This window comes from Sparus aurata, chromosome 5 (genome assembly GCF_900880675.1).
Source record: "Sparus aurata chromosome 5, fSpaAur1.1, whole genome shotgun sequence".
Lineage (NCBI taxonomy): Eukaryota > Metazoa > Chordata > Actinopteri > Spariformes > Sparidae > Sparus > Sparus aurata.
This window is the reverse complement of record NC_044191.1, coordinates 11,517,407-11,545,101: the sequence shown is the minus strand read 5'-3', so window position 1 is coordinate 11,545,101 and position 27,695 is coordinate 11,517,407. Positions and strand designations below refer to the sequence as shown.

Here is a 27,695-nt window from a genome sequence, read left to right as displayed (position 1 = left end):
TTGTCGAACACTTAAAGCTAGGGTCTGTAATGTTGTTCAGAAACACATTTTGTTATACTGGGTGAAATGATCCTGCTATCCTGAGAGAGAGAATACATTATGTATTCAGAAAAAGGAACGAAAATAATCGGACCTCTGTGGCAGCTGTAGGACTGAGAAAAATCTGACCAATCCGTGCCGTCCGGCCCAGACAGCACACGTTATCTTTCACTGATGCCGGAAATATTCAGCACACTCCTCTGTAGAAATAGGAGTTGCAGAAGATGTTCATTTGGTTACAATGGCAGAGAAAATGCAGCCAGCGTTACTTGTTACTCCAATACGGTTTTCCTCCGCCGTCCGGCAATCCCCACCGGTTGCGGTTTGAGTCCGCAATGGCGCAGTACGGTAGACAGCTGGCCTCACGATGTGTGCTGATGTCAACACGGAGTGTTTTATTTTGAAAAGTAACCGGATGTAGTTTGTTATTTTGGCGCTTGACTTCCTGTCTGCTCCGTGCTAAATTCAGCTGAATTGCTGCGTCTTGCCCCGGCATCTCCTTCTCCCTGCTGAGTCCCACTAACAGACGCGCGTTCAAGTTTGTGGGGGCGTGGCTTTGGACGGAACACTGACGGGATGGGGGGGTGGAACTTAGAGGAGGTGCCACTTTCAAATCTGGCTAGCTCTCTTGCTAGCTCTCCAGGATGGTAGACCCTAGCGTTAACACTTAAATAGGCAACACAACCAAAATGATTTACAGTGTTTGATTTAATTTTTTTCATTTCAGGCAGCACAAAACAATTTCTTAAATTTACAGTGATTTCATTTTTTTCATTTTATTTTGTATTCAATGTGTACTAAACACAAACGATGTTAGTTGTCCAAGTGCATATTAATATTCATATAAAATAGAGGAAGCATTAAAATACAATAAAAAGAGGTGTGTCTTATTCCTTTAGTTTACTAATACAATCTGCTGCTGGTTTGGAATCACTGGCTCACATGACATGGAAGATTTTGAAAAAAACTGCAGTTATTTTGTATTAATACATTTATGCCAAGTAATTTAATGACTTAGACTTTCTTTTATTGTCATTTGAATGACACTTTACAGTGCAATGGGAACGAAATTAGTTTCAGTGGCTCAGGATAGTGCAGGAAAAAAAAAACAGCATGTAAATTTCAGACGTTGGAAAGTAGGATGGAGGGAAGCAGCGTTCTCCGCGAAACCGACTCCAGCCCAGCTGTTAGCCCCGCTGGACAGCCGCGCCTCTGTCCTCAGTAACAACTCCGCTTGCTCCTCTGTCTGCTTGTGATGCTAGGAGCGTCCATAACAACCGGGTCTTGTCGGCGGAGGTCCCTAAATCAGTTTCCAGCGATTCAGCCCGAGGCTCTGCGAGGTGAGCTAACCGTCCTCCTGCTGCTAACACTGGGTGAACCTCCGGAATGTCGCGGCTGGACCCGAGCGAATATCCGCCGAATGTCCAACCTAAAACTAACTTCAGGTGGATTTCATCGTTCGATGACGATATTCAGTTCCTGTCGGTCAGTTCAGCAGGAAGAATCATTCATATCATTTGTTTGTTCGTTTGTGTAGTCGCTTTTCCGGTACAACGTCATTTAGCGGTGAATCATGTAATGCACAGTTCTCAGCTCCTTGTTCTCAAACGATCGTGCTAACGGTCAAAGTAACACTCTAGTTCAAGGCAAATACATAGCTGCAACTTGATTATGTGTACTTTTAGATAACACAACAGTTAACAGCTAAAGCCTGCAAGCCAAGAACGAATTGGCTAACATTCGGCAACAGTGTCCTAGACTCAGCATACGATTGGCTGGCTCTCAGTCCTCCTCACCACTCTGATAACTAAACAGTGAACAACACAGCGACTAGTCTGTGGTAGCGACAGAACGAACAAGAGAGAAGTGAAATGTGGAATCAGTTCAGTTCGTTGGCATTACAGAGTCGTTCCTGCGAACTGATTCGTTCGCGACCGACACATCACTAGCGCCATGTCTTCAACATTAAATGGCAGTTTGATGCCTACAGGGAGCTCAGGAGGAGCCTGAAGCACAATGAGTCCCTCTTGCATCTTGATTTTAGCGAAAATTACTCATGCAAGTACAGCCAAGAAATACAATCTGTCCATTTTGGAGGCTCAGACGAGCAGGCCAGTCTGCACACTAGAGTGCTTTACACCGCTGGTGAACAAGTGCCACACCCCTTCTGCTCCATATCACCCTCCATGACCCTGTGGCCATCTGGGTCTGGATAGAGTCTAGATAGAAAGGAGACCCGATGTGTGCGTCTGCAGGACGACAAGTTTGCCCTGGTGTGGGCCACTTGGGACCGGTTCATCCAGAACAGTATAGCCTGCTACAAACCCGGCGCCAACATCACAATTAATGAGCAGCTGTTCCCCACAAAGGCCAGCTGCAAGTTTACTCAGTATATGGGGAATAAGCCTGATAAATTCGGCATCAAATTTTGGTTGGCTGCAGATGTCGACTCCAAATATATGCTGAACGGGTCTCCATACCTGGGGAAGGAGGAGACGCGGAGCGCAGGTGAGTTCGTGGGAGAGAGTGTGGTGCTGAGACTGGCGGAGTCATTCCTGAGGAAGGGAAGAAACATCACCACCGACCATTTTTTCACGTCTCTAAAACTGGCCACCGCCTAACAGGCAAAGAAGACCAGCCTGGTTGGCACTTTGGGCAAGCAATAACAGGAGTTGCCACCCTCCGTGAAACAGCAAACAGAGCTGTTCAACACGAAGGTGCTGAAGTGTGCTAATGCGACTCTGACCAGGCCAGGAAGAACGTCTGCATCCTGAGTACCATACACACAGTTTTGGGCACCTTTAGTGGGGCGAAAGCAAAGCCAGAGTCTGTCACTTATTACAACAACAAGGAGTACGACATAGACGTCCAGGACTATATGGTGAGAGCGTACTCAGTCAAAGGCGTTACGCGAAGGTGGTTAGTGGCGGTCTTCTACAACATCCTCGACCTGGCTGGTATCAATGCCCACATCTTGCTCCAGGAGTGCACCAGCAGCAGGGTAGCCCGGAGGAAATTCCTGCTGTAACTGGCAGAGGAGCTGAGGGCAGAATACATGGAGGGAAAAGGGCCGCGCGGCAGTCGGGACAAGGTGGGCAGCAGCGGAATCAGCCACCACAGCAGCAGCGACACGGACATGGAGGCAGTGCCGGTCCGAAAGAGCTGCAAACAGAATAAAACATCAGACACTTGCAGCAAATGCCACAAGCCCATGTGTGGAACGCTGGAAAACCACCCGCCGTCGTGTCTGGGTTCACAAAGTCCTCCGAAGACGCACGGAGCTGGGGGAATTTCACTGTCTCCTCCAGGAGCTCCGTCTGGATGACGACCGGTTCCGGCGGTACCTCAGGCTGACCGGAGCCCAGTTCGAGGACCTGTGAGCTCGGGTTGGTGCCAGGATCCCCCCTGCCTGGACACCAACTACAGGCGCTTCATCTCAGCTGCGGAGCGCCTGTCCATCTGTCTGAGGTGAGTTGCGGTGTCGTAGAGCACCGGGTGCCCACACACAGCTACAATTAGCTTCTCCTCCATGTTGGTCTGAATGTAAACAACCGTACGTGAGGGAAGTGACGTCGTCGGCTTGAACTCGTCGCTGATTGGATGTCGCGGCGCAATGCCGCCTGAAAAGTTCGATTTTTTTCAACTTTATTCGCGTAACTTCAGACGCGCGGCTTCAGACGTTCCAGACGCCCCATTCGCACCGCGCTAGACACTCCATTCGCGCCGCCGCCACCTGAATCGCGTATCATCGCGCCATTTACATTGATTTTCAATGTAGAGTTGCCGCTCAATTCGCGTCTATCGCATTCGGTCTGTACGCCCCTTAAAAGAATCGGTACTTAATGTAATTAGTTTATAAAATATGTATTATATAATTGTATGTTGTTTTATTGTTCTATTGCCTAAAGTTTTTACTTGGCTCTTTTTTTTGTTTTTGTTTTAGATCAGCTCGTTTCCAGCTTTTTCGATTATTATACATTTTTTATTATATAATATTAAGTGTTAAAATAAAATGTTTCGTAATCAAATGAGATACTTTTAGTTGTTAATTTTCTTGTTCCGAGTTTCCTGTATTCAAATTGTGTAAATATATGCAATAATTACACTATGTGTGATGATAAATGTATAAGTGCTAGGGATGAGCGAGTACAGCATTATCTGTATCTGTTAACCATATGAATTATCTGTATCTGTATCTGTACTCGGAGTGGGCGGGACCTAGCCTGGAAGTTGGCCGGGTTAAGCATGCAATTGATATGGGTTGATAAGAAATTGTTATATTTATTGCTGATTAGAAAACTACTTACAGGGCAGCATCAGAGAGTGTGTGTGTGTGTGTGTGTGTAGCTTAATTTGTAATATTATTTATACCACTACTACTTTTATTTTTTTATGAAATACAGCAAGAAAATGTCAGACACTCAGTGGGTGAAGTCAAAAAAATTGGTTAGAGCCAGCTGACGGTAAAAAAAAAAAAATGAAAAAAAATCTCTGACACGCGAGTCACATTGCGAGTCACATTCTACCAAGCACCACGTCTGAACGAACCCACATTTACCAGAACTCTACTGGTTAATAAGCGAGTACAAACCGAAGTAAAAACAAACCTGAAGCTGAATAAACCCTAAACGTTAACGGAAAAGACCGCGAACCTGAATGACTGAGGGAGAGACAGAGAGCTGTTCTGTGTGTGAGTGAGCAGAGCGGGACACAAAAACACATCTGTATGTGTGTAAGGGAGGGGCGCTGTGACTACTAGCCTATCACAGACACAGTCAGCTACCCAATGAGGATTTTCATTCAATCCGAGCACAGATATTGACTCGTATTACTCGTATAATACTCGTACTCTGCAAAAGTGCTTTATCCGTACCGGATACTCTTTTCAGCCGAATATCCGGCTCAACTCTAATAAGTGTTATAAGTGTTATTTTGTTTTTAAAAAATTACCATGACACAATGAATGCATTCAACAATCAATTGGGTATTTACGTAAGAGATTATAGAGTTTAAAATCATTTGGTCAAAATGACCGCTTTTGGCCGCTCTAGTAGTTTTGGAAATCCGGCTGTTCTAGTGTTAAGTGCAGCGCTCCTCTTCACCTCTCTCACTCCGCTCACTCAGGTTCACTGGAACTAGAACTCAAATATATATACTAATATTTAGATATATAGCCTACCTCAAACCTGAAGTATGAATATGGCAGAATATAATAACCCGTTTTTCTATCTGTTGAAGGAACATTAGTATTCATATTTAGGCTACATGCAGATAGGTTATATAATTATGTTAAATATAATTTTCTTATTTGGCTAAAATCTTTGTCCTGTGTTTTATCGTTATCATAATCATGGTCAACTAATCAAAGACAAAAGTACAAAATCATTCATTGATCAGGAATTTTCAAGTAAAAAGTATCAGTATCGGTATCAGCAATACTGGCCTTGTATTTACATGGTATCAGATCAATACCAAAATTTGCAGTATCGCCCACCCCTAGTGCAGAATGATGAACAAAATTTAACACCAGAAGGCCACATTAATGGCTTATTTTGGGCATCTTTATTTAATGGTTGCATGCAGATCAAATGGATCAAAACCAGTCTAGTTCATTCCCTACATGGGAAAAGGACCTCTGACATATTTTTTTATACATCATTTCCTTTTGAATTATTGCATTTATGAGGCCTTTCAATTACTTTTCACAATGTGTCCACCCTGTCATGTTCATGTTTTATGAAAATAAACCACATATTGAAGGCTTTTGTATGATTCCTTTTTAAACAAATGAGCGCCAAACATGCGTTTCTATCAGCATAACATCTACTTAATACAATGAATATGAAGTTCAGTAGAAAATCTCAGCTTTAGATTTTGGAAATAGGGAAGTCTCAAAGGCACCTTATGGTGATTCCTGTGTCTGATCTTGTGCTTTGTTTGCTGGCAAATAAAGTTCTACTGCACTTAGCCTTGAAGACTCCTGGTGACTTTTTTTAATCTTTGAAATCTTTTGGGCAAACCAAGAAAAGTGAAGTCGATTCACAACAAAAGGAGCCATTTTTGGTCTACGTTGTGTTGGATGGAGCGGTAGACTTAGAGTGCGTGTGATGGAGGCAGTGTTGCCAGATCGGATTGACAGTTTCCAGTCCAATCAGATCTTAAAACCCGCCCAATCCACTAAAAACCAGCCCAAATCACGAAGTTGCCAGACACCCTTGCGTGTGTGTGTGTGGGGGGGGGGCTTCTCACTGTTAGCGGGGAGAGAGAGAGAGAGAGATTGAGAGAGAGAGAGCTATGCTCCTGGCCGTTAGCCGGGGGGTGGGGTTGGCGCTTTTCTGTTCTATTTAACTTGCTCCTCCGGCGCTCCTGATGGGCTCCCGCAGTTCAGAGTGCTGTTTTCACAATATTAAAAACTCGCCAAATGTGGACAAAAGCAGCCCAAATTTTATTCACCCGTCCAATGTATTTTTTTCCCGCCTGGCGTCAACAAAAGTAGCCCAATTGGGCAGAAAACGGCCCAATCTGACAACACTGGATGGAGGGCGTTTAAGTTGTGTGGGAAAGGAGCCATTCTCAGTCTACGTTGTGTGAGACGGAGCCGTAGACTCAGTGTGTGTGTGACTGAGGGCTAGAACAGAGGCCCGGGGCGACAGAGAGAGTACACGTCCTGTGTGAAAGGAGACGTTTTCGGTCTACGTTGTGTGGGACGGAGCCGTAGACTCAGGGAATTCTTTTTTTTTTTTTAAAAGCGACTAACAAGAAATCTTGTGACTTTTTCTGGTGTTTCTGGAGACTTTTGGCGACTCTGACGTGAAAGCACGTACTGTTCTTACTCTTCTCAAAGAGCAGCGGGTGCTGCCGTGGGCCCCTCCCCCATCCCAAAGCACTCACGGGAGGCCCAGTCCTCGCGCGCAGCTGTCCCTCCCAGCTGCGGGAGGAGCAGGTGTTCACCCCTCTGCGCAGTGTTGCCAACTTGGCGACTTTCTCGCTAGATTTAGCGACTTTTCAGACCCTCTTAGCGACTTTATTTCTAAAAAGCGACAAATTTAGCGACTTATTCAGATCATCAGGTGAAAGGCGAGAAATATATTATATTGTAATTCACATGCTGCTCAGAGTCATCGCAGTCCAAGGCTCCTCTGCAGCAGCGCCGGGGTCTCTCCCCTCTCACACGGCTGCGCAGGCGGCAGGCTGGTGTGTGTGTGTGGGGGGCTGGCTGGGGCAGCAGGAGCGGACGCTGCAGCTGCTCGCGCTGAGGATTTGAGACCGGATGATCCGGTTTTGATTTATTTCTCTGACTTCTTAGTCTTTCGCGGTTCCACTGGTACTTAACCAGTGATAAGATGCTGAGTCTAGATCTTCTCTCTCACTCTTTCTCTCCAGATTAGGATGTTCCTCTGTCTTGTAAAAATGCACATAGTTCGTTTGATCTTCTCCATCCCTTTACTGTTTTTACTTCAAATATGCTTGTCTCTGTAGAGAGTTTGTGATAATTTGGTAAAGATTTCTCTATAAACCGTTTGTATATATGGCTTAAAATAATCTCCCCCTCACTGCATGAGACCCAACCAGTAAGATATATGCAAATTGGTACGTGATTACGTCATCATTTACATATGAGCGTATGACGTCATCTGCCGATTTTTAGCGACTTTTGGAGCTAGTGCTAGCTACTTTCATTGGAAAAGAGTTGGCAACACTGCCTCCGCGTTCCGACTGCAAACGAATTGCGCATGCGCGAAGCCGCTGCTGGCTGAGGCTGATCCCGCAGTCAGAGTGGGATGTAAATTTAAAGTTGTCTTTGTCTAAAATAAATCACTGAGTTCTGCAGTTGACTCACACAGCCTCACTCAGTCACTTGCTCACCTTGTCCACTGTGTGTGTGCCTCTCTGTGACATAAGTTAAACATCTAGCTGGCTAGCTCATCATGTCTCTGTCCAAACTGTACAGTCAAAAATACAGAAAGGAGTGGGAATAAAACCCTGAATTCAAAGGCTGGTTGAAGCCGTTTATTGGCAATGATACACGGGCATGTTGCCTGTATTGTAAGGCTGATTTCTACGCGAAACTGAGTGATGTAAAAAAACACAAGGCAGCTCAAAAACATTGACTCTGCAAGAAAGGCTGAGCTCACCATGACATTAGCTATGCTAATGCTTCAAATGACACCATTTCCCATAGTGTGAAGAACTTGGTATGAGAGTCTTATAACTGGTTTTCACAATTTTCACAATTTTGTCCCGTTTTTGGGAGGAAAATGTTAAACCTTAATTTGGTTTCCTTCGTTCTGTAGTCTAGAAATGTTCCCATCAAAAATGTCTCTGTTTTCTTTTTACATCAAATCACATGATAAGGTGCATCATGCGCGTACTTCCATCCAATGATCAAACAAGTTTTAGCGCCTCCATTTGAAATCTGAGAGAGATGACAGACGAGGAAGGAGATGAAACAAATACATGCAAGCCACCGGCACGAAAAAAAATGATATACTATTTACAATCCTGACTGGGCGATACTTTCGGATTTTGAATGGGTACGGCTGATCCAGGGGGACAAATTTTCCACTAAATGAGTTTTGAGTCTGGCGAAAATCTCTGTAAAGTATGAAGGAAAAATCACAATGAAAATCCACACAAAAACGAAAAAAGCGTCAAGGTGTCGTATCATACAAATAAAAACATGCAGCCATCGCAACTTTTATGCAATCAGCATCAGGGGTGTGTGTGTGTGTGTGTGTGTGTGCGCGCACGCACATTTACCTCATCCCAAGAGTTCATGAGTTCAAAGTAATTCGGATCAGATTGCAAAACATACATTTTTCCAGTTGTGTTAATACAACAAATTATTTGTCATTCTCTTTATGAATAAATGTATTTACACATGATTAAATTACTGTGTGTCTGTCCCCCGCCCCCGCAACATTTGGTAGAGTGTCCCTTTTTTCCACAAACCCAGGGTGGAAACCCTATGCACAATTGCGCTCTTGCTTGCGGTTATTTCGGAGGAAAGACGCCGCCGCCGTCCTTCTACTTCCGGCTTATGGCCCGGGGGAAAAAATCTCCAGCATGCACAGAACGCAAAATCCGATCCAATCTGATGGAACGTATACATGCACGAGTAAGGCGACTATCAATTGAATAATCTGGGTGTTTTAATCCGACTATGAGAAATCCGATCCGGTCCGATTTTAGTCAGACTAAGGTGTATACATGCATCTTAAAAATCCGATCATAGTCGGACTAACCCAATAATTCGGTTTTCTCGAGTGTCATGTAAACGCACTGAATGTCCCCAAAGCACAGGGAGGCCTACAAGGCCATATATGAGACCACTAACTGTGGAGAGAAACCCTTGCAGATTACCAAGACGCTAGCCACACGTTGGCTTTTCATTGAATCCGCGGTTTCACGCATTTTGCACCACTGGAAGGAGCTTAGGCTGCATTTCGAAGTCACCAAGCCCAGTTAACACTGCTACATGGCTGAGGTTTTATACTCCATGTACAGTGATCCTCGAAACATTTTGTATCTGACTTTTTTGAAGTCAGTGCTGGGTGAGGTGCAGCTGGCCATCAAAGCTTTTGAGGGAGTGCAGGTAGATCCTCCTAAGCTACAGCTTGGTTAGCCTGATCAAATCTGAGAGCAGCAGGGTGCTGAATCTACTAGCAAAGGTTGGTGTACTCAAAGGGCCAATAGATGGGTTCATCAGTCCCAAACCATACGTTGGTTACCTTTTTGAGTCAAAGGCAGCTGAGCTGCTTCACAAGCTGGCGTACTGTTTCACAAGCTGGTCCCAAGCAAACATGACAACTGTGAAACCAATAGAAACCCTTCATAAGCAAACCTTAAAAACACTAGATCAAAAACTTATCAGCTATCACCACTGCAATATTATAAATAAGTACAACTTATTTAATTTAGAAAGCTTTTTACATTATTTGGATGCCTGTCTCATTTTCAAAATATTACATGGGCTGGCACCTCCACCACTGGGTGAGTTTATACAGCAGAAAAACAGCAGTGGCAGGGCAACTAGGGCAGCCACCAGGGGGGACAGATGCTGAAGCTCAGTTGACTTTTTCACTCATCTCCCTCTCTGGGGGTCAACAGAGAAACGTCTAGCGGCTGCTTCTCCCGAGTTTTCCTCTGCATATTTTACGACAGAAAGTTTGGTCGTACTTTTTATTTTTTTTGCTACATTGGAGCCATGGCGATCATCAATGTGATATTGACTGACCGAAAGCAAGCACAATAGGTAAAAAGGCGAAGAAGAAAAACGTGCAGTGTCAGTGGTCACGTCTTCTTCCTTGATGTTTAAAAAATTAGACTCCAGGATCTGGTGGGACAAAGCTTTGGGGCCCTCTTTTGTTTTTCTCCACCACCACAGCATGTGAAGGTCTCCCCTTCCTCTTGTTGCTGACCTTGTTCTCCATGCCCAAGCATGAGGCCACTTGGATTTTGAAGTCCAACAGTAGGAGCTGGACAATTTCAGGCATCTGGGACTGGCAGTCTCTCCTGTAAAGAAGCCACGCCTGTACCAGGGTCAGGTCGAGCATATGGAGCACGATGCGGTGGTACCATTTCTTGGACCTGATCTTGGTGCGATAGAGGGCGATCAAAGAATCCAAAAGATCCACTCCCCCATGCTCTTATTGTAGACTGCTACTACATTGGGGAGACACGGACCACCTCTTTCTCTTTTTTGTCCCATCTTAGGACTTGTGTGGTGGGGTTTACTGCTACAAATGTGCTCAGGAGTGTAACAGGACGGTTGTCAAACCATTTGACAGCAAAGAGGTGCACACCATTGTGATTGGTCTTTTTCTCTTCATGTGTTCCCCGTCCTTTTGCTTTCGTGGCCCAGGCATCCATAAATGTGCAGCCTGCAAGACGGCCCTGTCTCACAGTTCCGACACTATGGATCTTTTCCTTCTCCAGGAGTACTTGCAGGTCCACACTGCAGAACCAGTTGTCGAAAAAACAGTTTGTGTGAGATGTTGGTGGGGATAACTGAGGCCAACTTCAGCACAATGTTTCCACTAGCACCGATGTCAGGGAATCCAGGACAGGGTTGAATTGATCCTGTGTACACATCAAAGTTGTACATAATGCCATGTTGGTGTGCTAGGATGAAGATCTTGTAGCCCCAGCGCTTTGGCTTCATCGATATATACTGCTTCAGTTGGCTCTTCCCCTTGAATGGCACCATCTGCTCATCAACACACAGCATTCATCCATGGGTATGCCCCTGAAGCTGTCATTGAGGAAGTTGAGGAGAGGTCTCACTTTGAACAGCTTATCGCCCCCTGGTACCTGGTTGTTGTTGTCAGCAAAGTGGAGATTTCTCTTGATGTTTTCCCATCTATTTAAACTCATGGTGCTTGCAACCATCTCCACCCTTGTTTGTGGGTTCCAGTACAACCTGGTTTTTGGCAAGACATGGATAGACATGTAGAAGCACACTCCAATGAACTGCTCCATTTCTGCCACAGTAACATTGAGGGGTGTTACGGCCTCCATTATGATAACCTAGACACTGGGCTCAAAGGGGTCGGAGGAAGCAACATATTAAGGACGCCACGCTCAATGTAAACAATTAAACAAACTTCATTGTGCAGTTCTCAAAAGAAAACCCAAGAGCAAACAAAAGAGGGCTGAAGATGCCGGCCAAAAAGAACGAAAGATGAGAGGATGTGGGACCAGCTGCGCAGTGAGCCGTCGTTCCCACACCTTTTCCTAAACTACCTAAAGGAAAACTAAGCCTAAAACAAAAGAGACGAGATAACTGAACTACCGGCAATCTCCAGCCCAAAAAGGAAAACAAACTAACACAACAAAACCCCAGCACCAGAGGAGCATGGAGGTTTCCACCAAACCTGTCCAGAACAACGGGGTAAAAGAGTGAGGGGACAAACCCTCCTCACAGGTGTGCTGCTGCTGTGTGTGCTCTGCTTGCTCCTGCACTCTCTGCTATTTTATCACCTCCCCCACTCTAGAGCACCAATTACTCTCAGTTGTGATCAGGTGAAGAGGGTGCTATGACCAGGCACACAGAGAGAGGGAGACACAGCAGAACCCCCACCATAGCACACATAACAAGGGGTCTGGTGACATCACGCTGCAACGCATATAGATTAGTTTGCCTGACAACTTCTATTATTTCTCTGTGGAAAAGGTGGCGGAAATAATCCGCTGGTTCTGATACTCCAGAAGGCTCTGGGAGGGAGCCTCTCCATTGTGGCACAGGTGGAATGGTTTTCTTTGTCTGCCACTTAAGGTTTTTCGCCTTATTGAACTCTGGTATGTCATCCCTCCTAGCTTCAGCTGTTAACAACAAAGATTTGTATTTTAAATAACAAATGGAAAGCATGATGAAACATTTAGTTACTTTTTGTCACTTAGGCACAGAAACCAACTTAATCAACTAGTGCGTTGATTGTGCGCACTGAACTGTCCAAGGTGCTTAACCCGGAGCAGCGCATGCTCTCTGTCTCCCATGTATACAGTAGTGTGAAGTTTTGTGCTATTAACCTGAGTAAATAGAGAAAAACATGTCTCTCGTCTCGTTGAATAGCAGCAAAACAATAAAGCTTTATCAAGTAGCCGACATAAACTGGATCTCTCTCGTTCTCTCCCTCTTTTTCCCCTTTGGATCTTAACAGTGAAATTTAACAGAACGGACGTCCAGTTGTGGAGTAGCGGTCTCTACTGTATATCCACTCATAGGTATATTATTCGTACCATAGGCTAATTTACAGTGGCCCGGCAGATTTTATTATAGCCTATCATAAATCGTTAACATACATATCATATCAGCTTTAAAAATAATCAGGCCCATCCTGATTTTTCCAGGCCCACCCATTAGCTACACTCTGGCTCCGCCACTGGTCGCAAACCTGAAATTCCACGTCAATCTACAGTGCCGCATACTGACGAAAATCCCGCTTTTCATGCAGTGGCACTTATTTTTCATTTTTATTTTTCATGTCTCTTTTCTCTTACTCTCTCTCTTTTTTCTTTTTTGCTTTCTATCCTTCTTGAATTTTTTTTTCTCTTTCCTACTAATGTAATGTGATGATGTGTTGACCTGCCAAGGGACTACAGACAAAAATTAGCTTTCTTGCTAACTCTGGCATATTTACATTTTGAGTGTAAACTGAAAATGTCAATTGATGTGCATTGTCCCTTTTAAATAAACAAACAAATAAACAAGCTCCACCTTGCACCTAAGGATGAATATAATGTCCGAAAGCGGTGTGTAGCCTTCACCATCTCCCTCACTAATGAGTTGAGGGTGACTGTGTTGTCCTTGCCACATTCAAATGCTGAAGTCAGGAGGGTATTCAGCCAGATGTGTGTAGTAAAAGCCAAACTCAGAAATCGGATTTCTTTGCAGACGCTTAATTCCGTCCTGTATATCCGATATGGACTGAAGCTGTCTGGTGATGTAGATGTTGTAGCCTGATGATGTAGACCTGCTATAGAGAGCCTTGACCAAAATGATTATGACACACTCTTTCTGTGAGCGAGCACGCTCTGTGTGTGTTGAGGGGGGGGGGTAAAAAAAATTTACCTGAATTAGGGCCAGACCATTTTACTAAATTTTCTCACATTGCCATTGACAGTTTTTTCTATTGTCACTTTTTGGTCCATTTACTGTTAATGTAGATTGTACACAAAAAAAATGTTTAAAATGTTATGGTTAAAAATGTTCATGTTTAAGCTAAAGAAAGCTTAAAATAAAATAAAGAAAGAAATAAAAAATATAAAAATAAAGAAAAAAAGTGTGTCTCTTTTAGCTCACTTTTGCTGGTCCCGAGCCCGGATAAAGGAGGAGGGTTGGAATTGTGACATTAAAGAAAACAATCGACAAAAGAAAGTTAATCTGAAGTTCTAATGATATTTAGAGTGTTTTTGTCTCTCCCGTGACATTATTCCTCTCTCCTACAGTGCCCATTACAATTTCATGCACATGACCAATTATGCAAATTAGGTGATGACATCATTTAGCAACTTTTAGGGCCGCTAATAGCTGTCATCAGACAGAGAGTAGCCTTTTTTTGTTTGTTTGGGGGTTTTATTTTATTTTTTCCCTGTGCTGAGAAAGCCATGACCGCGCGTTTAACCACTGACCAGGTTGCGGAAGATATATCTTCTCATGTCCAACAAGACTACTGTGATTCTGAGGAGGAAGTGGAAGAAGGAGAAGAACAAGTCCGAGAGACCCTCCTTTTGAAAGATGGCAAAATGGAATGGTCATCAGTTTCGTACAACAAACGGGGTAGGACGGCAGAACGGAACTTGAGGCTGAAGACCATGATGCCAGGACCCACATCGTATGCCATTTCCCACGCCCATGACACATACCTGTTCATCACACCAGCAATAGAAGAAATCATCCTGGATATGACAAATCTGGAGGGTCGTCGAAAATACGGAGACAACTGGAAAGGGATAGATGGCTGCACGCCTACATAGTGCTGCTAATCTTGGCAGGCGTACACAGGTCCCAAGGCAAGGCAAGGCTAGTCTATGGGACGCAGAATGTGGAAGGCCGATTTTTCCATGCAACGATGCCACTCAAAGTCTTTCCCACTTACTCGAGACTGCTAAGATTCGACGACCGTGAGTCGAGACATGCGACAGACAAACTGGCGGCCATAAGAGAGGTCTGGTCGAGCGGCTGCCGTACCTCTAGAACCCAGGGCCTGACGTAACAGTGGATGAGCAACTGGTTCCATTCAGAGGTGGTGTGGTTGTTTTGTGGGTTTTTTTGGGGGGGGGGTAATTATATTTTTGGTTAGGGTTTAGGGTTTTAGTTATTTGAGTAGTTGTTTGTTATCCACTAATAATGAACTGTCTTGTGTCTCACCCAAAACAAACACAAAATCTCACTTTCCCATTATTCAGTTTATTAAAAAACTAATCTCAGAATGCAGTGGTGACTGTGAATAAAAATATTTTAAGGGGGGGGGGGGGCGCACTGGAGGGCGGGGGTTACAAAATAAACACTACTTGAACATACATTTTGCTCTCCTTTCCTTCTGGCCAGCAAGTAGGATGGATGGATGGAATAGGTCCACAACCCCAAAGCAGGCTCTGAACTCTTCCTTGTTGTAGATGAGACCAAGTGCTGTCTTCAGGTTGCTTCCATCCAATTTCTGTATAATTTTCATTTTCATTAAAAAAAAAAACAAAAAAAACATTTGTGGTGAATTGTACCAAAGCCTAGCATAGGATAACATAGAAACATAGAATAGCAGGAACATCTCTGCAACATGACAATGATATATTTAGAATTGTATTTCAAAACACATTTATCCTCTAACAGATATTACAACCTCCAATAAAATATGGACTATGACAGATTTCTGTAACATAAAATCACCTCTTCTGCAATCCTTGACAATCCTCTGAACTGAGTACCCAATGCCTCTTTGCTGGCAGAGAGCCATTGCTTTGCTCACCCATGGAATGGAGCGGATTTCTGTGAAAGGACAAGGAGAATTCATAATAACTGGGTGGGTGATCTTGAAAAAAAAGCTGGCAAATCCACCTAGGTCAGAAAAAAAATTCTCACCTTTGAAATGTGAGAGGTGGCCTGTTGCATGATCAGATTGAGCTGATGTGCGTAGCATTTGGGTACACATCTTTTATTTTCCTCTGAACACCTGCAGTGGCACCCCTCATCACACTGGCTCCATCATACGCCTGGCTGATGAGCTTACTTTTCTGATCCTCAGGAACAATGGCAGCAAGACGCTCTCTTAATGCAGTAGCAATGGACTCGGATGTAGCTGACTGCAGAGGAATGAACTTGAAAAAATCTTTCCTGCACGCTGTGTTTGTCATCAATGTAGTGTAGCACAAGCACAAGTTGGGACTGTGTGGCAATATCTGTTGTCTCGTCTGCCTGGATTGATAAATAATCACTGTTTTGAGCTTCTCTGATTATTTGTTCCCTTGCTACAGACAACATACAGTCCAGGAGCTCACTTTGTACAGTTTTTGAAGTACCCTTAGAAAAGTAGTGGCCTTCTAATGCCAACTCTATAACCCTCATCTAACTGTTCTTCAATGCTAACTCTGCCAAAAAACCTTAGCTTCAAGTTATTGTCAAGATGACTATGACTACTTTCGTGCCGTTTGCATTTTTCAGATAGATGTTTCAGGTCTCTGATGCCTGTTGTTGTCCACAAAACTTCAGTGCCAACACTTTGAAAATGCAAGCAGGGAAAGGAATAAAAAGCATTGCTAATATCACATCCAGCTAGCAAACTGTGTTTAGCACTAAACTAGCGAGAGAAGCCCCGGGTGTAACCCCGTCCACAGTCACTTGCCTGCTGCTCCTCAAGCGAACGCCTCGTGAAAGGATTCTTTTGAAGGAAAATTACCTAATTGACTTTAGCTGTCGTTGTTTCACCTGAAGCTGCCATTGTCTCCTCAAAATACGTCCCACTCCGCCGTTTGCATCAGTGACCATCGCGCCTGCGCATCTAGACAGCCAAGGGTGTGACTTTGCTCGACAGTTGTCGTGAATCAATCAGATTGGATGAAGAATGTCATAAAAAAAGTGCTGATTGGCCAGGGACACAGAGAGCTGCGCCCCGAGGAGAATCTTTAAGTGATCAATTTTAGACCAGTGTGAAGTCACATGCAAGTCAAAAGTTGAAGAACATACAGTACATACACACTTATTTGACCAGCATCCCTCACTCTTGAAACATATATATTTATACAAAGAAAAAAAAACAAATGAAACCAATATGGAATGGGAATGCTGAAAAATCATTAGCCAGACACATTTTATGAGTGAACAGATGTCATAATTATTTTTTATTAGGTAATTTGTGTTTACTGTCTCTATACTTTTTCCTGCAATTTTGATGGGGGCGGCACCCTGTTAACAAGCCGCCACTGTCACAATGAAAACCAAAGACACCAAATATGCAGAAGACCTTTTATTAACATGAAGGCAGACTTCAGATATGATGAATTTTTTAACAACGCCCCGCTATCTTAACATGAAGAGCCGACAGAACACTGAAAACAGGGAAAGAGGACCATTCCTGCAGCACTCATGACTGTTTAAAAATTTGCTTGCAAGGAGCTGCAAATTGGCAACATTCACTGCCTCATCATGTGTCGCTGCCTGAGGGCTGAGGACATAGAACGCCCCTCTCCAGCAGGCCATCAATATGTGAATCCATCACCTAACCATAGCAACAAAAATGTATTGAACTGAAATATTGTTCTCCATATACAAACCACTTAACAGCCGCCATCTAAAACAAACACACCTGGCTCCTGAACCGGGCCCAGAGCTCGTCCCTGGTCAGTCCCTCATCGCGTCTACCTCTCTTGTTCCTCTCCTTATGGACAATATTATAGGCCCTGAGTCCAACAGGGTTGTCAAGGTCTGGGTGGAGCTTGGACAACAAAGACCAAGGTGGCTGATGGTCTCCAGCATTCTTTATTGCTCTGAGGCAGGCCATTGTCACAGGGACCTAATAACAGAGAGACAGAGTAGGTTTAAACGCAGCTGCAGGTATCTGATTAGTATGAGCAGTGTATGGTCAATGGTGTCAAAAATGAAATATTGGTTAAGTACCTGATCTTTCAGAGCTAGGAAGTTCACATTTACCTTCTGGAACACCTTTGAGAGCCTGCTGAAATGTAGCAGCACATCTGCTTGCAGGTGCACTGATGCCACAAAGCGGTAGGTGGCCAGAAAGCTGTACAGCCCCTGGCTGTTGGGCATTTCTTGAGCTCAGTCTCCTCTGCCAAGGCCGCCAGGACAGTGCTCAGGTTCCGCTGCAGGTTGGAAACAGCCATATATATATATAATAATATAATATTTAGAGCCATGAGATAAAAGCATATTAAGTCATCATATCAGGTGCCTCCAAAAATGATACATATTTTTTCCCTTTAAATTACCTTCACTGTCAGGTTATCCAGGCCTACTACAGGCAGCTACACCTGAAGTACAGGTGTAGCTGCTGTAAAAGGTCCCTGAAGGAGTCAATATAAGCCACTGTGGATGAAGCGTTCTTACAGCACAGGGCGAGGCGGTGTGCGGCACATGCAACTGACACCAACCATGGGAAGGTATCCTGTAGCTGCTTGGCCACCCCATTCACTCTCCCTGTTTCAGGACAAAGCATTTTTTATATCATGATTTAGTTTTTAAACAGTAAATATCAACCTTGTTTTTTTTGGTAATTCATACCAGTCATGAAAGCTGCTCCATCTGTCCCCAGGCCGTAAATCTTCTGGGTGGGAATATTCTTTTTTGAGGACCTCCCTTATTGCTTTGACGAGGGTGTCAGCTCTGCCATCGCTGACTGTCACCAGGTCCAGAAATTGTCCATGCATCTGATGAACAAAGAGACACAATAAAGACACGTAGTTCAAAATTATTTGAAGTCTTAACTGTTGTCATTCTCTAAATAAAATTATACCCAAGGTGAACATCAAGCTGCTTCTTAACAGACACATCCGTGGTCTTGTCCACCTCCAGCCCAATTGCCACAGAGGCACTGATGTCTTTGAGGATTGGCTCTTCAACGACACTGCTCAGGATTTCTAGCTTCTCATCCACGATTCTGTGTGATGTGTACTTGGTCGTCTTCCCAATCTTAAAGAGAACAAATGAGGATTATATAACTTTGTGATGATGTTGATTTAAGAAAGGCAAGCGTTAACATTTACCTTTAACTTTTCAAAATACTGGCAGCCAAGTAGTTCAGCGAGCTCCAGGAGGTCAGCGTAATTTGTGTGATGAGCCTGTTCCTTTTTTGTGAGGTGGTAGAGACACTTGAAGCCACCAATCACTGCCTCGTGTTCAAGAATGACAACGACCCCCCCCCCCCCACTTCGGTACTCTTTTTGTGTTGATGGCACAAACAGCAGAGCATTCCTATGGGGACAAGATGTTAGATGGTTTGTTTGTTTTCTTTAAGAATTGGTGGCTATGATTGTTAAAACATAAGAGCTCAAGCCCCAAACTGCTCCATATGTTAGATGTGGTACTCACCATGGAGGGCTTTATAGTACAGCCAAGGCTTGAATCTTGGGTTCTCCTTCCAACCCAGATCAAAACCAGATTGCCTATGAGTATTCGGGTGTGCTGTAGCGGCAGCCGGTCCTGCTCTTTCTGGTCCTCCTACCTCTGCTCCTCCTGGTACAGCAACAGCAGCAGCTGCACTTTGCTGATGTCCTCCATGCTCCTGTCCTGCTTCTCCTTCACTTCCTCTGCTCTGGCCTCCACTCACATCTGAGCTTCCCTGCCTCAATGCCTGTCCTCTCTAGTATGAGATACAGTCAATAAAACTGTGCAACATGTGTCAAACCACTTAAAAATGTGGTATCTCCAAAAGAATTGTTTATCCATTTCCTTTCAACACACTGCTGCCAGACGTCAGAGACCCACCTCCCCTCCCCCCTGGCTTTACCCAACTAACCGTCCCGGTTGTAACAGGGCGTTACAACCGTCCCAGTCTCACCAACCATGTTTTCATCTCACGTAAGCTAGCTTGACTGCTAGTTTGACACTTGTTAGCCATTTCTGTTTTTAGCTTACAAAACAGTGATTCTAATAATACTTATTTGAATACATATACATTTGATCTTATAACAGCATCCAAAAAAGTACATCTGAAAGAAAAGTAATTTTTTTTACCTTAAAAACAACTTTTTGTAGACAATGCCGTCAGGAAGTTTCAAATGTGGCTCCCTTTTTAGCAAGAATGCATGGAAACTAACTGAGTGTGAGCACAGTGAGTGTCATCTCTCTAGGTTGTTTCTGATGGAGGAATTCAAGGTGCAACAACCGTCCCCTGTTCTCCCCTACTGTTGCTCCAAAACTGCTGCATGTATATCAGCAGCCGTTTAATAGGCAGCACGATAACTGTCACGGTTTGATCTGACGTCATTCAAACTAGTGGATGCTGAGTGGAAACAATGGATTTGCTAACAGAAAACGACAGTGGCCCGTACGGGGATCGAACCCGCGACCTTGGCGTTATTAGCACCACGCTCTAACCAACTGAGCTAACCGGCCATGAAAGTCCCTAGCCGTGACGTCATCAAATCTAAAATGAAACTCAACGAATCGAAAGTAACACCGACTGAGCCGACAGCTGAAACAACACCTCAGTCACGGTAAGGTTTAAATGTTTGTAAAGTATGCAGTTCGTGTTTTTGCTAGATTTCTATTGAAGTTTAACAAAATAGCTAACAGGACTCATGAAGCAGAGATGATGATGTAGAATGACAATGTTAAGGCTCACACGTTGGGAAAAGTGCGAGGGCCGTTCTTAGTAAAGCAGAGCGAATTTACAAAAGAAAACAAGTATATTGGAAATAGCAAGGGTATCAAGATTCAAGGTAGTAACAGGTCAAAGATGGACAAACGTCAGTTCATACTGAGCAAACATGATCAAACACACGAGGAAGAAACAGACACAAAGCAAAGCAGTGTCATTAGCAGAGCACCTCCACACAAAACAACAAAGGGAGTACTTTCAATGCATCATAGAAGTAATACAGTGAGTTTAAAGACACATAAATAACATTCTATAATAATAAAAGGCTGACTTTGATTTTAGGTTGCCAGTTAAAACAGCTAGCCAAGCAAAGGATGTGTTTTTGTGCTGATGATGAATTTAAGGATCTCGGAGCCTGAGAAAATGAACTCCACTTAGTCTGGTGGTGCGGCACTGAAACAAAGTTTACTTGCTTTCAGAGTTCTCATCTTACAGGTATTGATCTTACACAGACACAAACAGAAACATTACATTAAAAAAACAAACAAAAAAAAAAAAAAACAGCCGTATTTAAAAGAAAAATAATAAATTAAAAAACAAAACAAACGCATGTGCCAGCCAGATCAAGATCTTTACACACAAAACCAATAATTAAAGTTCCTTGTAGCAGATTTAATAAGTACTTTTCCTGACTAATTAACCAAATAGAAAAAGTTAATCACAAAAATCAAAACATGAAAAATGTTATATAATATTCTATATTATAGAAATAATATAAGTGAAGAGAACAGATTAAAGTAAATAATAAGGAAGAGAAAGATAGTTGATTGTTGAGTCTTATTCCCAGGTCGTCAGATACGGACATTTTGAGTTGATGGCTGCTAAACACCCCAATGTGTCAATATTTGATGACAATAATAAACTACACTTTAAGGAAATGTTACACTGTGATTAGGGCTGGGCGATATGGCCTAAAAATTGAATATCTGATTTTTTCACACCAAACTTGATTTACGATTGTAACCAATGTTTTTTTTTCTTCTCAAGAACAACCTTCAAATTGCAAAGAAATTATTGAAAGCATTGCTTTTATTTTAATGCTATGATTTTAAACAAATTTGCCCTGCCACTGTAAACGGTGCAGCTTCAAACTCACTTAAAAAATATATAAGTATATATATATATATATAAGTGCATCCTTTTGAAAAGACTGTGTCCCATTTTGATAAAATGCTTTTGTAAACATAAATTTAACATGTCAGATTGCTTGCTATTATAAAAACAGATCAGTTTCAATATTGGTATTGATAAAGTGTTAACATAACTTTCATTAAATACTTTATTTTGCAAAAGGTGCCTTTATTTACAAAAACGTATTTGAAGATATGTAAACTAAATTAAACATCTGCATGCATTGCATAGTAAACATCACATGTTGGTAGATGTACAGGACATGAGGTGTGTGCTTGCTGTCTGTTTTACACATTTTTGGCCAGTGTGTCTGCTTCCTCTGGTTTGAGACATCATGCCCCGTTGTGGCTTCGTAACACAAACCTGGGGTCGAACATTTTCAGCATGTGGATGAACCTCCGGCTTTTCCACTGTATATACGAGCAGCATGTCTTTAGCGATATGCAACGTGACTGCATCTGTAACAGCTGTCCACAGGGACCCTTTCTTCTAATACGGGACACAATGATTTAATGATTCCGCTAATGTTGGCTGCTTTTTAGCGGGTATCTGTGGGCTGCCGCGGTCTGTACATCTCGTAGTGAATAACAAGTGTCCAACTGTGATCCAGGCGTCTGTTTGAGATGCTGAAATAAATGGTTTGGTCCGCTGCCTTTAGTTACAACAGCCTTTGAACATGTTGTGTTTGTTTTTTCTGTGGAAAGTCAATGTGGGGGGGGGGGGCGCGGAGCCTACTATGAACTATCGGGAGCCCATGAGGAGCGGCGGCAGAGCAAGTTAAATAAAAAATCGATTTTCATTTTTTTAAATCGTCCTAAACCAAAAACTTGAATGAATCGATTTTGCCGATTTATCGCCCAGCCCTAACTGTGATTGCTCTTTAATCTGCTCTAACATGGTGCCACATTTCTGTATTTATTTCTCACAGCGCTGCAGAGCCATCACTTTTCTAAATCAGGATGTCAGTGCACTTCTCGGGATGGGAGGTGGTGGACGATGGTGCTTCTTTTCCTGGCGTGGAGCTGGCGCCCTCCCAGAAACCCCAAAGACGAGGCGTCTACACCATGTACCATGGGACCAGCGTTCCCAACGCACGGCTCATCATTGCCAATGGTTTTAAGCCATCGTCAGTTGGCATGCTGGGAAAAGGCGTGTATGTCAGTCGTGATAAGAAAAAAGCATCTGCTTATCCCCCGAATACTTCAGACCGTGTGATCTTTGAGTTACGCGTGCGCCCTGGACGTGTGAAGCGTATTGCCCAGGACAACCATCCTCTGCAGTACACCTGGCATTCGCAAGGCTATGACACTGCCTGGGTGCCCCCCAACTGTGGCATGAGATCTGTGCCCAGCGGCCGCGAGGAGGATTGCGTGTTTGATCCCAAAAGAGTGGAGGTGGTCGGCATCGCACGGGCGCCAAACAACACCGTACTGAAAGAACTTCAACAGCTTCTGGCCCAGAAATCCAAGAGGCGTGGAGGAAGAGGTGATGGTGCTGCAGATGTGTGTTCCCTGTGCAAGAGAAAGACCCAGCAGGGTTCTCCACACATCAAGCAACCGTGTTGGGATTGTGGGAAAACCATCTGCATTCTCACGACCAAGCATGTCTGTCCAAGCAAACCCTGACAGGGGCGATGGGAGAAGAGAGCGCGTAAACACAGCTCAGAGGATCCATACAGCCTTGCATGTTCTGGAGACTGGTGTTGATTTGAGCATCAGTTCTTAACTCAGGATGTAATCACATTTGGTGAACAGGGATCGTAGTCTCAATCTTATTCTTTCTGTAGAGAAATGGAGAAATGTAATTGGTGCAACATGTTAGATTTTTTTTTTTTGCTGTTTTGGAGGATATCAGTTAGTGATCTACAAGATCTTATTCACAAACTGACACCATAAACCTTTAAGTTTACGAAAATCTTTACCCCATCATGTCAACCTTGTCAAGTCCCCAAGTGCATTACAATCTGTTGCGTCTCACCTGCCATGTTCTCATTCACTGATTTTAAAAAAAGTTTACGCTAATGATATTTTGTTATGTCTGCTGTTTTCTGATTAGCAGGCATTTTGATCACAGACAATCAATGTAAAACACTATATGTAATGCTTTTTAAAAAAATGAATTTACTACCTGATAACATGCAGGATTTTGATTTACCGGGATGAGTTACATGTACTTAACACTTGATGATGTATCAGAACCAAAGCCATTAAATGTCATTTTGATATCATCAGACCCAGCGTGATGTGATTTGATTCAGCTGTCAGATAAACTCCACAACTTCATGATTTCATACTCAAGCTGTTACAAAATTCAGGATGGAGAAGCATGATCATATGGGAGGTTGCAAAATTACAGATATTTTAAAAAATCAAGTTCACTACAGGCCACAGACTGGCTGTTTGCAGTCTAGAGGTAAACTGAAGATGTGAGGGAAGTCTGGATTATAGATATTCTTTTTTTTAGGCTGATACACAAAATTCCCAAGAGTTTCCCATTTTACAAGACACAGATTTGTGTAGTTATATTTACAAGGGCAGAGCAACTCGTGTAACAAATTGTAATGGCCTCGTGATCTGAGACCATAACTGTATACGCTAATAATAGAATGAAATTCTACCAAACTTCCTGCAGCAACCGCCCACTGGGTTTTTCACTCAACACATCATCTCGTTGACTGGATTAACATACTATGGGGCAGAAATGACACCTGCCTCACCCTTTACTTATTGTTCCTCGGCTGGAATACTATCTGGCCTCCAAGTTCGCTGCCATATGTTTAAACACAAGGTATGTAGGAATATGCACCAATGCAGTAGTCCAGCTTTCGTCTCATAATTCAAACTGCTGTCATGCAATGTAATAAAGACGCCTCCATTCGAGAGAAACTCTTGAACTCAAAGTCCGAAGTGACATTTTCATGCATCTTAAGCAGTAATGTCTGCCAGAGATCAACAGAATAATTAAAAGTTGAGAAAAACGACAGTGGCCAGTACGGGGATCGAACCCGCGACCTTGGCGTTATTAGCACCACGCTCTAACCAACTGAGCTAACCGGCCATGAGCAATCTTCTCCGTGACGTCATCAAGTCTGTCAAAATGAACGCTCAACGAATAGAAAGTAAAACCGACAGAGCCGACAGCTGACACAACACCTCGCTCACGGTAAGGTTTAAATGTTTGTAAAGGATACACTGCTTGTTTTTGCTAGATTTCTATTGAAGTTTAACAAAATGGCTATCAGGACTCATGAAGCAGAGATGATGATGATGTAGAATGACAATGTTAAGGCTGACGCGTGGGGGAAAGTGCGAGGGCCGTTCTTAGTAAAACTGAACGAATTTACAAACAAAAGAAAACAAGTATACTGGAAATAGCAAGGGTATCAGGATGCATAGTTATAACGGGTAAAAGGAGGACAAACTTTAACTGCATTGTGTCTGTACTTTTACTTTGCACAGGGACAATAAAGTTGAATCTAATGTAATCTAATATGTCACTGGGTCAGTTTCTAATTTATATGGGCTGGATATTTCATAAAAGCAAAGAATATGTTTTTGGGCTGATGATGAATTTAAGGATCTCGCAGCCAGAAGAGATAAACTGCTCTGTAGTCTGGTGGTACAGCACCAAAACAAACTTTTAATGACTACTACTAATAAAATAAAGTTTACTTTATTTTAGTGCCATTTTACAGGTTGTCATCGAGTTGTCATCTCACAGGTATTGATCTTACACAGACACAAATAGTGCTGTTCCTGACTGAAAACCAAATGGAAAAAAAGTAATCACAAAAATCAAAATATGAAAAATAGTTTGAAAGTGAAGAGAACAGAAAAGTAAAGTCAATTAAATAATACCAGTACTCCTGGCAGCTCTAGTTTGGGTAAATTATACTTGCATTTGTCTTGCACAACAAAACCTAAAAAGAGCCATACATGATAACAGAAGTGCAGTTGGCTTAGTTTTCCGGAGTAACTCTAGGGGTTGAGGACCACTGGACTAGGCTAACCAACTGATTTTGTGGCTTTTTTATGCCTCTGATAAGGTGTGTATAAAGTGATTCTGGAGGAAGATAGCTGATTGTTGAGTCTCATTCCCAGGTCGTCAAATACGGACATTTTGAGTTGATGGCTGCCAAACACCCCAATGTGTTAATATTTGACACTTTAAGGAAATGTTACACTGTGATTGTTCTTTAATCCGCTCTAACATTGTGCCACATTTCTGTATTTATTTCTCATAGCGCTGCGGAGCCGTCACATTCCTAAATCAGGATGTCAGTGCACTTCTCGGGATGGGAGGTGGTGGACGATGGTGCTTCTTTTCCTGGCATGGAGTTGGCGCCCTCCCAGAAACCCCAAAAACGAGGCGTCTACACCATGTACCATGGGACCAGCGTTGCCAGCGCACGGCTCATCATTGCCAATGGTTTTAAGCCATCGTCAGGTGGCATGCTGGGACAAGGCGTGTATGTCAGTCGTGATATGAAAAAAGCATCTGCTTATCCCCGTAATGCTACAAGTTCAGACCGTGTGATCTTTAAGTTACGCGTGCGCCCTGGACGTGTGAAGCGTATTGACACGTTCAGCCATCCTCTGCAGTACACCTGGCATTCGCACGGCTATGACACTGCCTGGTTGCCACCCACCGGTGGTTTGATGTGCGGCCTCGAGGAGGATTGCGTGTTTGATCCCAAAAGAGTGGAGGTGGTCGGCATCGCACAGGCACCAAACAACATCATACTGAAAGAACTTCAACAGCTTCTGGCCCAGAAATCCAAGAGGTGTGGAGGAAGAGGCAATGGTGCTGCAGATGTGTGTTCCCTGTGCAAGAGAAAGACCCAGCAGGGTTCTCCACACATCAAGCAACCGTGTTGGGATTGTGGGAAAACGATCTGCATTCTCACGACCAAGCATGTCTGTCCAGGCAAACCCTGACAGGGGCGATGGGAGAAGAGAGCGTGTAAACAGAGCTCAGAGGATCCATACGGCCTCGCCCCATCATGTCAACCTTGTCAAGTCCCCAAGTGCATTACAATCTGTTGCGTCTCACCTGCCATGTTCTCATTCACTGATTTAAAAAAAAAAGTTTACGATAATGTCAATTTGTTATGTCTGCTGTTTTCTGGTCAGCAGGCATTATGATCACAGACAGTCAATGTAAAACACTATATGTAATGCTTTTTAAAAAAATGAATTTACCTAATACCTGATAACATGCAGGATTTTGATTTACCGGGATGAATATAATGTACTTAACACTTGATGATGTATCAGAACCAAAGCCATTAAATGTCATTTTGATATCATCAGACCCAGCGTGATGTGATTTGATTCAGCTGTCAGATAAACTCCACAACTTCATGATTTCATACTCAAGCTGTTACAAAATTCAGGATGGAGACGCATGATCATATTAAAAAAATCAAGTTCGCTACAGGCCACAGACTGGCTGTTTGCAGTCTAGAGGTAAACTGAAGATATGAGGGAAGTCTGGATCATAGATATTCTTTTTTTTAGGCTGATACAAAAAATTCCCAAGAGTTACCCACTTTACAAGACACATTTGTGTAGTTATATTTACAAGGGCAGAGCAACTCGTGTAACAAATTTTAATGGCTTCGTGATCTGAGACCATAACTGTATACACTTATAAAAGAATGAAAATCGACCAAACTTCCTGAAGCAACCGCCCACTGGGTTTTTCATTTAACACATCATCTCATTGACTGGATTAACATACTATGGGGCAGAAATGACACCTGCCTCACCCTTTGATTATTGTTCCTCAGCTGGAATACTATCTGGCTTTTAAGTTCGCTGCCATGTGATCATATAATTAAACACAATGTATGTAGGAATGTGCACCAATGCAGTAGTTCAGCTTTCATATCATAATTCAAACAGCTGTCATACAATGTACTAGAGACGCCTCCATTCGAGTCAAAATGCTCAAATTCTTAAGCGATATTATCATGCATATTTAATGAGTAATGTCTGCCAGAGATCAACAGCATAATTAAAAGTTGAGAAAAAGCGTATAGTGGCCCGTACGGGGATCGAACCCGCGACCTTGGCGTTATTAGCACCACGCTCTAACCAACTGAGCTAACCGGCCGTACACAGGGCGGAAGAAAGTAGTGTAAATCAATAGGAGGAATTTGACGGGACTATGATGAGGAAATGATCTTGGTCT

At 43.2% G+C, this 27,695-nt stretch overlaps 2 protein-coding genes, 1 long non-coding RNA gene and 3 other non-coding genes across 7 annotated transcripts in view; 2 read left to right on the top strand and 4 right to left on the bottom strand.

Moving 5' to 3' along the window:
* LOC115581825 (uncharacterized) overlaps positions 1-23,732 on the top strand; it is a 32,531-nt gene extending 8,799 nt beyond the window's left edge. Inside the window, exons 1-2 of one of the 2 annotated variants that reach the window (XM_030417269.1) lie at positions 20,042-20,205; positions 22,429-23,732. In XM_030417269.1, the coding sequence (XP_030273129.1) occupies positions 22,460-23,125 (666 nt within the window). In that variant the 5' untranslated portion in view covers positions 20,042-20,205; positions 22,429-22,459 and the 3' untranslated portion in view covers positions 23,126-23,732. Of the gene's footprint in view, positions 1-20,041; positions 20,206-22,428 lie in introns of those variants that run through there. The other variant, XM_030417270.1, reaches the window with a different exon arrangement.
* LOC115581828 (uncharacterized) lies at positions 16,988-18,093 on the bottom strand. Its single transcript, XR_003984075.1, has 3 exons — positions 17,980-18,093; positions 17,684-17,853; positions 16,988-17,546 (listed from the first exon to the last, which is right to left on the bottom strand). It is a non-coding gene; the product is annotated as an uncharacterized LOC115581828 (long non-coding RNA).
* On the bottom strand, positions 20,031-20,104 carry trnai-aau (transfer RNA isoleucine (anticodon AAU)). Its single transcript has one exon. It is a non-coding gene; the product is annotated as a tRNA-Ile (tRNA).
* A 751-nt stretch (positions 23,733-24,483) lies between the features above and the next one.
* Positions 24,484-24,557, bottom strand: trnai-aau (transfer RNA isoleucine (anticodon AAU)). Its single transcript has one exon. It is a non-coding gene; the product is annotated as a tRNA-Ile (tRNA).
* Positions 24,558-24,573: 16 nt separating this feature from the next.
* Positions 24,574-26,813, top strand: LOC115581827 (uncharacterized). Its single transcript, XM_030417271.1, has 2 exons — positions 24,574-24,662; positions 25,744-26,813. The coding sequence occupies exon 2, from the start codon at positions 25,775-25,777 to the stop codon at positions 26,435-26,437; it is 663 nt and encodes a 220-aa protein (XP_030273131.1). The 5' UTR covers positions 24,574-24,662; positions 25,744-25,774; the 3' UTR covers positions 26,438-26,813.
* Positions 26,814-27,543: 730 nt separating this feature from the next.
* trnai-aau (transfer RNA isoleucine (anticodon AAU)) lies at positions 27,544-27,617 on the bottom strand. Its single transcript has one exon. It is a non-coding gene; the product is annotated as a tRNA-Ile (tRNA).
* Between the last annotated feature and the right edge of the window lie 78 nt (positions 27,618-27,695).